Source organism: Nothobranchius furzeri, chromosome 15, assembly GCF_043380555.1.
Source record: "Nothobranchius furzeri strain GRZ-AD chromosome 15, NfurGRZ-RIMD1, whole genome shotgun sequence".
Taxonomy (NCBI): Eukaryota; Metazoa; Chordata; class Actinopteri; order Cyprinodontiformes; family Nothobranchiidae; genus Nothobranchius; species Nothobranchius furzeri.
This window is the reverse complement of record NC_091755.1, coordinates 45677109-45686675: the sequence shown is the minus strand read 5'-3', so window position 1 is coordinate 45686675 and position 9567 is coordinate 45677109. Positions and strand designations below refer to the sequence as shown.

At 44.5% G+C, this 9567-nt stretch overlaps 1 protein-coding gene across 2 annotated transcripts in view; it reads left to right on the top strand.

Moving 5' to 3' along the window:
* LOC107391357 (sodium-coupled neutral amino acid transporter 3) overlaps window positions 1-7790 on the top strand; it is an 18977-nt gene extending 11187 nt beyond the window's left edge. For both annotated transcript variants that reach the window (XM_070544935.1, XM_070544934.1), the window contains exons 8-16: window positions 1905-1987; window positions 2764-2822; window positions 3117-3233; window positions 3395-3474; window positions 4107-4207; window positions 5445-5569; window positions 5694-5838; window positions 6817-6920; window positions 7079-7790. In XM_070544935.1, coding sequence (XP_070401036.1) covers window positions 1905-1987; window positions 2764-2822; window positions 3117-3233; window positions 3395-3474; window positions 4107-4207; window positions 5445-5569; window positions 5694-5838; window positions 6817-6920; window positions 7079-7183 — 919 coding nt within the window. In that variant the 3' untranslated portion in view covers window positions 7184-7790. The remainder of the gene's footprint in view (window positions 1-1904; window positions 1988-2763; window positions 2823-3116; window positions 3234-3394; window positions 3475-4106; window positions 4208-5444; window positions 5570-5693; window positions 5839-6816; window positions 6921-7078) is intronic.
* Window positions 7791-9567: the final 1777 nt, after the last annotated feature.

The window sequence follows — 9567 nt, the reverse complement described above, 5'->3', positions numbered from 1 at the left end:
GCACCTTGGGGGGTTATAGAACCCTAGAAGGTCCTATATAAAAACAGGCCACTTGCCATCTTGACGCTACATCGTTCTTTTCTTTTCTTTTTCTCCAACGTGCCGCTGATGTTTGCTAGCAAACCATTGCTGTTAAAACAGAACATTTGGCTAAATAGATGTAGCATTAGCTGCCAAATGCTAATAGGCTCTATTAATGCTAATATGTCACCAACGCATTGGCATTAATGTGGCGTAAATCACCAGTAAGGTTATGTTGTTTTACAAATATTTTAACCTATTTTTAACTGAATTTCTGTAAGAACTTTGTTTTTATTCAAATGTCAGATCATATTCGTCAGTCGTCTTCATCAAAAGGCAAAACATGAAGAGGCAAAGTAATGCTGGGTTAGCCAAAGGCTGGAAAAGCAGAATTTCAGCTGATGGGGCCCTCCTCTGATAAGCTGATGAGGATAAGAATCTTTGGACAACAGTCAGGACAATCCATTACAGATGTAAATGTTTTTGCTTTGAGAAGTCAAGAAAGTGTTGTTAAGCTGTAAAAGTGACACACAGCTGATTTTTGTTTGTTTCCGACCAAAAACATTCAACGTCAGCCTCTCTTCATCAATTAAATTCAAAGATACTTTATTAATCCCAGAGGGAAATTAGAGTTTCAGTACACACAACTCAGAGATCAGACATACATACGTAGACACATGACGAGAATTGGTGACTGTGGTCATTCGCAACCCGAGTCGTGCTACCTTAATAGAGACAAGAGGGGTTACATGAGGATTGGTTCAGGTGGAGGAAAAAAGGCACTTCAGAGTTACCCTCCACAGGGAGGGCAGCTTTTCTCTGCAGAAAACACCGCAGACAGAAATGCAACAGACTTCAGACATTACACAACATAAGTGTCCACTAGGTGGGGTGGTGGGTTGGGACTCTCCACACGTCAGTTCCTGCAGCCACGATAAGCAGCGCTCGTTACCTCCGTTTGGACCGGTGTATGAGGTCGTTGAGGTTTGGAGGGCACAGTGACTCCTGGAACGATTCAGCGGCCTTCACAGCTCGCAGTCTTGCTCAGGCTGGGCTAGGGAGACAGAGTTGCCATGGCGACGGCAGCATTCCACATTTCTTCTGAGGGGGGGGGGGGGGGGGGGGTATTCATTGCAGCCTCACAGGCTCAACGGCACCAGATTCAGATAAGAACTTGTTTTGGGGCCAGACAGAGATAATTTCCTCCCTGTCTTAAAGTTCCGTTGGTCCTCAACCTCTCTAGATCCAATAATGGCGTAAATTAATCTATCCCAGTCCGTGCTGATTCGTCCACTTTCTCCTTGATGGCATCCATCTTTTGTTCCAACGCATGAATCTCAGCCAAAGTTCCAAGCTTACGACTCATCTCGACAATTATATGAGTCTGTGAATTCACAGCGCGGTGTAATCCATCCCTGAGCTCTGGGAGCGAACCAATATTCCTCGACAGCTCGTTAATTTTCCGGTAAGCCAGGAAGCCTCCTAGGCCAAAGAGCAGGAAACCCGACACCAACACCACGAATATCCAGACGCCTTCAGAATCCTGCACAGACAGCTGAGATAGGAAAATCAGGTTCCACTGTTTCCATAAGTCCATGATATACCCAGCTGGCTCTGCCCCAGAGGGGCACCCGGGAGCCCCTTCTCCCGTCCTCATCGTAGAAAAAATTTTGTCAGTCGCGTTGAGAGACCAGCTGACCAGGTCCATTTTAGTCATTTCAGTTTCCAGTTTCCAGAAAAAATGCAGAAGTAGCCGTGCACCCAAAGACAGACAAAGAGCCTTGGGATAAGATAGGGAGGAGAGGAGGAAAAAAGCATCTGTACTCTCCAAGAGCCGGAAGAAGAAAAAAAATCATGTTTGTTTCATGTTTCTCGTGTTGTAGGAGCTGGTTCATGAATGGAAATTACCTGATTATCATAGTGACCATCTGCATCGTCCTCCCGCTGGCCATGATGAAACATCTGGGTATGTCTCCCCTGAACCTCACCAGTACTTCCATAGTTCACCTGGCTGGGCTCTCCCTCAGAGATAGGGTGAGAAGCTCGGTCATCTGGGAGGGGCTCACAGTAGACCCGCTGCTCCTCCACATCGAGAGGAGCCAGTTGAGGTGGCTCGGGCATCTGGTTAGGATGCCTCCTGGATGCCTCCCTGGTGAGGTTTTTGGGGCACGTCCAACCGGGACGAGACCTAAAAGGAAGACCCAGGACACGCTGGAGGGACTATGTCTCTCGGCTGGCCAGGGAACGCCTTGGGATTGGAAAAGGGAAGTCTGGGCCTCTCGACTTAGGCTGCTGCCCCCGTGACCCGACCCCGGACAAGTGGCAGAAAATGGATGGGTTCAAATTTTACCTTTTAAAAATTGATTTATTGTAATTTTTCTAATTTGCTTCTAAAAATTTGAATGAAATTATTGTGAGCTAAGCATGGTCTAACATAGCTTACATGTGTAATGGTCTCCAGCCCACAAGACGCTTTCTTTTGGTTTGTTGTTGTTGGGCACTCGGGTGGCCGGTTAAAGACGAGAGGGGTAGAAACGTTAACTGGTGGTAAACTGGTGCCATGGTGAACACTGGAATGCACGAAATACATTCATTTAGTTTATTTTCCTCATGTTTTAACTTCCATTTGTAGTTAAGGGTTAAAATAATTAACATCAGACAGAACTCAAATTTGGTTTATTTGACTGTTTTTGTTGTTTAGACATATTTTAGAGTTTTAAATGAAGATTGTTTTTTCTGCAGGATATCTGGGTTACACGAGTGGCTTTTCGCTCTCCTGCATGGTCTTCTTTCTGTCTGCGGTGAGTCTGTTAAAACGCCCTTTAAGGGTTCTGTGGGTCGAGCAGAACCAAGCCAGCGAGCCTCGACTTGTCAACACCTTAACCGAATGAACTCCAGCAGTTTAAAACTTGTAACTCTGCATTTTTCTGTTTGAACTCATGAAACAGAAAGACTCCAGGAAATAAAGACGTTGACAGCTGGATGATTTCTTCATTTCATTTTGTTTCTCGGCTTCCTAAACCCTTCAAGGATTCTGTTGTTGTGTCTCCTTGAAGCATTTTCACCATCTGGTCCACCTTTCTGTGTCATTTCAGGTCATCTATAAGAAGTTTAACATCGCCTGTCCTCTGGAGGTGTTTGGAAACCACTCTGTGACGTCGGTCGTCTCAGAGGACTCCTGCTCCACCAAATACTTCACCATCAACCAGGAGGTAAGACGGAAACCTGGCTGGAATGAAAAAGCGCCCCGACTGAACGTGCAGCTCTCAGCACACGTGGAGCCCGAAGCGAATTGCAGGAGCATCACGTTACAGCTCATGTGGCGGCATGCGTTTCCACGAAAAGTAAAATTAATCTGCGGCTTGATTTACAGACGGCGTACACCATCCCCATCCTGGCGTTTGCTTTTGTGTGTCACCCTGAAGTGCTTCCCATCTACACAGAACTGAGAAAGTAAGATTTACCATTTCAAGTTTCTGACCAACAAATAAAAGCAGCGCAAGAGCCCCTGTGTGAGGTCTCAGAGTCGGTTAAACACGAGTCCTTCAGCTTTAGGACAGAAATCAGGATAAATCATCTTAAACCAACTCTAACAACCATGTGCTTTTATTTTGGTAAACTACGTCTGCTTTGCACCTTCTGAATTAGCTAAATATTTAGGTTTTATTTTTTTAAAACTACTTATTTAATTTTCATTCTAAATATTTTAATTAGATTTTAAAAAAATCTGAATATTTAGACTTAAATGTATATTTTTTACCTAAACTCTGTAAATCTACTACATTTTTAAGACTTTCTCATTTAGGTTTGATGAGATTTTTTTATTCCTTTCATTTTTGCTCAACATTCACATCTAATATTGTAATTCTGTAAATTATTAGAATAAAAACCTCTCACTGTTTCTATGAGGAGCCAAATTGTGCAAATCAGAAATAAATCAGTAAAATTCAGCTCTTTATTTACAATCGGTGCTCCATATCCACCATATTTGTAGTTTTTTCTATAAAGCCCCAGCTGCTGTTGGGTAATGTTTTGTATCCGTGGCGGCGCTGAGGTTTACCTGTCCCTGTCCTGTTCCTCTAAAGCCCGACCAAGAGGAGAATGCAGAACATTGGAAACGTTTCCATTTTGGGCATGTTCATCATGTACTTCTTCACCGCTGTATTTGGCTACCTGACCTTCTTCGGTGAGTCCAACATGTCAACGAGTCGCCTGCATATCAGTTCTGACCTGCAGCAGACGGAGGTCAGAACCATCCGGGTTCAGAGGCTCAGGGAAGGTCTCACAAAGAAGCTGGTTTCTAAAATGTCTTCAAGTTGTTGCAGGTGTCGGTACAGGATCTGCTCGGGCACAAGATCGGCTCGGGGTCCTTCGACTGCCGATGACGTCAAAGTACGGCAAACCCACTCGGACAAAATACACTACACATCTATACTGTTGGAAAGAATTTAGCAGTTTCGTTATTAAAATAATGTTTCTAACGACGTAAGTTTGTGTTTATAATGGTATTTGTAAAATAAAACACTATATTGTATTCATAATGTTGAACTCCTCTTTGAGCACATCCCTTGAAGGATCATAGGTATTAGCAACACCTGTGAAATTGTATTTGCAGGAAAGAAGTGTGTCCCGTTTATTGAAGTATTTTGTGTTTAGAGTTTTTGACGTCTTGTCCATGCGTAGTTCAGTTACGCTCATAGCTGCTAGCCAAAACTCTGGAGTTAAACGTTTTCTGGCTTTACTAAAATACCTGTCTGTACTTATTTGATTGATGGTAGTTTTACTTTCTATTAGACTCCAAATGTAATCATTTGGCACGTTTCTAATTCATAATTTGTAAGAATGTAATCGGCGATATTAGCATTAGCATTCCTATGGGTTTTTCCATGTATATTAGCATTGCGCTAACCACTCGCTGCCAAATTGCAGCCTTTGCGATTAGAAAATCTCCTTTTGTCACATCGCAATTTAATTGCACATGCAGTTAATCATTCTGCCCTACTATACATGCAGCTCTATGCTAAAAGTGTATTTTCAAAGAGGTAATGATGGAATTCTTTGTAAAAGTTGTCCGTCTTTCCAACAGAAAGATTTGCCTGGACCAACGTAACGTGATTACGCAACTTCCGTAAGGTTCATGTTCAGCCAATCAACTTCTTTGACGTCATCGGCAGTCGAAGGACCCCGAGCCGTTCTTGCACCCAAGCAGATCTTGTACCGACACAAGCATCTCAAACTCTTCCAAGTTTAGTTTTCATGAGTCAAAAAGAAAAACAAATATGTCGGGAAGGAGTTGAATACCAATTTGGCCGATTTCAAACTGATTCCAGCTGAAACTCAGTGTTTTCCTAACAACTGTGTCTGAGAGTTCGATTAAAGCTTTCAGGAACTAATGGAAATGTTGGGAACGTTTATATTTCCAGAAAACACGGAGGCCGAGCTCCTCCACACCTACAGCAAGGTGGATCCTCTGGACACGCTGATCCTGTGCGTGAGGCTGGCTGTCCTGGTGGCCGTCACGCTGACCGTACCCGTCGTCCTGTTTCCTGTAAGAACGCGCAGCTGCAGCAGGGACGAGCCACTGACCTGTCTGTCTGCTCTGGACTCGTGCTAACAGGTCGTGGTGAACTCTCGCGCCTGCGAAGCGTCCTAACTCTGACTGTCTCTGCCAGATTCGTCGAGCCCTCATGCAGCTGCTGTTTCCGGGGAAATCCTTCCACTGGTTACGTCACATCGCCATCGCCGTGTGCCTGCTGTTTGCCGTCAACCTGATGGTCATCTTCGTTCCCAACATTAGAGACATTTTTGGAATTTCAGGTAAGATGCCCATCGGAATCACCAGAAAGTTTGCTGCTTCAAACTTCTCAGACGTTGGTGTCTGATGTTGCTATGGTTACTAAAGTAGGACGACAAGTATCTGATATGTTTCAAAGGGTATTTTGGGATAACTGCATGAAGTTGATGCAAGGAGTCAACTTGGACCTCAGTAGTTCACCGTGACTTGCTGTTAGTCATCTTCTGGTCCAGATCCTGACTCATGCTCATGTCAATGTTGGGGTTGTGTTTGTCCTCCTGCCTCTGGAGGATGGACCACAAGTTCTCAGTGGGATTAAGGTGTGGGAGCTTCCTGGACCTGGACCAAACATTTTTATGTTCTGTTCCTGATCCACTTAGTCTATCCTGGAGCCCAGAGCCCATCATGCTGGAGATAACGTTGTCCATCACCAAACTGTTGTTATATGGTTGGAGGAGTTCCTCTGGGAGGATGTTTAGGTACCATTCTCTTTTCATGGCTGCTCTAAGGCTGAACCATGAGTCTGTCGACTCCCTTGGCTGAGAAGCAACCACACACACACACACACACACACACACACACACACACACACACACACAAGACTGATGGAAGGGCTCACCTGTCCTTCTCCAGATCCTCCGAACAATCCGAGACCACGTCTTTCGGTCTGGTCTCTGGACCTTCAGCAGAACTTCTGTCAATGCTGGTTTACCTTGGACAAAAGTTGCTTCTTTGCTGCTCTTCTGGACCCCAGCCCGTCCTCCAGAAGTCTTCTTCTCACTGTGCTAACGACGCTCTCCCAGCTACCTGCTACGATTCTTGTGCAGTGTTTCACTGTCGGAGCTTTGTTCCTGATTTGTAGAGAATTAAAACCCAAACAGAGTGATGCTGAACAGCTGAGAACAGAATGGTCGGAGCGTTTTCAGGAAATGTCACCATTTTCATCTGATAAATGATGTTTTACGGTAAAATGATGAGTTTTGTCTGATCTTCTTGTCCAGGCGCAACCACTGCCCCCACTCTGATCTTCATCCTTCCTGGACTCTTCTACATCCGCATCGTCCCTAAAAACCAAGAACCCATGAGCTCCAGACCAAAGATCCAGGTGAGACAATCATTATAGCAGCAGATAAAAAGGAATCCACTGGTCCTCATCTGATTGGTCACATTCAAATAGACCACGCCCACATGATGATGGTTGATTGACAGCAGTTATGTTGGGTTCAGCTGACGGATCCCTCTGGGCTTTTATTCCGTTTCCAGGCTGCTTGTTTCAGCGCGTTGGGTTTTATCTTCATGATCATGAGTCTGACCTTCATCGGGATCGACTGGATGAGCGGTGAGAAGAGAAATCTTGGTGGCCATTAACGTGCAGATTCCTCATGGCCAAAACAGCAGCAGCTCCACCGCTGCACCTCCTCCTCCTCCTCCCACAGCCCTCCCTGGACCTTTGGACCTGCTGCTGGGAGGTGGGACTGGTTCTGCTCATTTGAAGGACGATCTGTGATCAGATTAGGTTAAAACTGGGACCCGGCGCCGGCAGAAGTCTTCTGTTCTTCAAAGAGCCGAACGCCATGACCATGGAGGCCCCTCAACCACCAGAAGCTGTTTGCTTTAACTGAGGCTAAATGTGGTTTATTAACAGCAATTAAAATGTTAAATCTATGAATGCAAACCAAAAATAATGACTCAAGAAGAAAAATGTGTTTTCTGATAACCAAAGTTTCTTAAAGAAAATGCCTTTGGTTAGAAAAAAGAACCAAATCCAGGGTGGAGTTTGACACTCGAGTGCAAATATTTCTGCTCAGCTGGAGGTGAACACGGGCCTCAGCCAAGCAGCACATAGGAAACCAAAGAAGCAGGTTCCACGAGCCAACATCTGCTCACGCAGCTGTGAAGGTTTCATTTGGTGTGATTTGTTTGTGAATTTATTCTGAATTAAATGTTTAATGAAATATAAAAAACAGGAAACTGCTCCGATTGTTGATTTAGTGTTAAATCGTTCCTGCAGGAACTCTCTGTCCACAGTCTCCGCCCCCTTCTGGTCTCCAACTGGACACTTCAGGATGCAGCGCTGTAAGCTCCGCCTACTCACCTGCACAAAGCATCAAATAACTAAAGAAAATAAGCTTTAAAGAAGTATTTCAATCAATACTTTGAAAAATTGATCTTTTTTTTGTCATGGTTTGCATCTAGAGGGCTGGCCTTAAAACATAAATGGTAAACAGTCTGTATTTGATATAGCGCCTTCTAGAGTCCTGGAACCCCCCAAGGCGCTTTACAACACAATCTGTCATTCATCCATTCTGGACATTATACACCATCTTAGAGTGTTTTTGTTGCTTTGGCTTCACCTTCTGGGTTCTGGACAGATGTCCTTTACATGAACACAGAACAGAAAGTTATCAAACAGCCTCAGTTCAGAGAAATTGTTTACCTCCTTTAGGACTGATAAGCTAACAGCTAGTTTAACATACCTGGCCAAAAGAGTTGTTGGTGCCATCTTAAAGTGACAGTGTGTATTTTTCCTGGTGATAGGGGGCAGCAGATACCTAACTCGTTGCAAGCAAGCAGTATTTTTGTGCTGGGGTAAGACCTTTCCAATGGATGCCCATTAGGGTCAAAAAGCCCTGGGGAGTGCAAACTTTAGCAAAATAACAAGCACATCCAACTCACTTTTATCAGTGGCAACAAGTGAAGAGGTGAATGTGTAAAACGATTATGTTGAAGAATGTTTGTTACAAATCAGTAAATCCATTTTGTCCTCATGGGCTCCCGTAGGAGACATGGCGTCTAGTATGGCGTCGTCCAGAGACTTGGACCCGCTCCCGTGTAATTTAGACCTGATTTTTATGGTTATATGTTACAACTGGGCATCATTTCATTCATTTTCAACATTTTGAAGTATATTCCCAAAAATTAATGGTAAAAACTACATTGTCTCTTTAAAACAGCTGCAATCTATTGAATTGTGGATTTTTCTAAAATCTGTTTCACTTTACGTGGGTATTTACGGAGAACTCTGACAGGAAGCGGTAACAGTTCCCGTTTATTGAACCGTCCAGCAGGAAAATCTCCAAGCTGTAAAGAAAAAAAACAGCGCTCCGTGGAATTTAGAAGATTTGAGTCTTAAAGGCCGCGGCACACTGGAGGTGCCCGAGATTTTGAGAAGTGGTCACACTCCTCGCCGCTGAGCGCTTCTTGGAAAGTCGCGCGATAGTTGCAACCCCACGCGGACTACAGAACAGGAAGCAGGAAGTGACTATTGTTTATACGTGATCAGACCTGCCATCGTGTTTTGTGAGACTCAAATTCATAAAAAATGCGTAAGCACACTATTTATTAGAGTATTTTGAGATCAATAGTACTTTACAGTTATCAAAACTGCGGCTGGGCTTGTGCCGTAAAGCCGTTCCGCGTCGTCATGTCTGTGTTAAAGTACTCAACAATGTCGTAAACAGCCAGATAGAACTGGCTCCCATCTTCGGTGCGGCGCTTCTGGGACGCGGCGCGGCCCATGTGCCCACTCGTTAACTATAACGGCTTCTATTGAAAATGACGGTGCCGACGCAGGTGCAGCCGCCTCCGCTGTGCTCCAGGCTTTGGATGGCAGCCACTCACCTCGGGTTCTGGCTGTGCTCAGACTGGCCATTAGCCTATCAGTCCCAAAGCAGTTAAGCCATTTCTCTAAACAGAGGCTGTTCAGAGGAGTCTGCATGTATAACTTTTACACAGAAAGTCTTAAAACATCA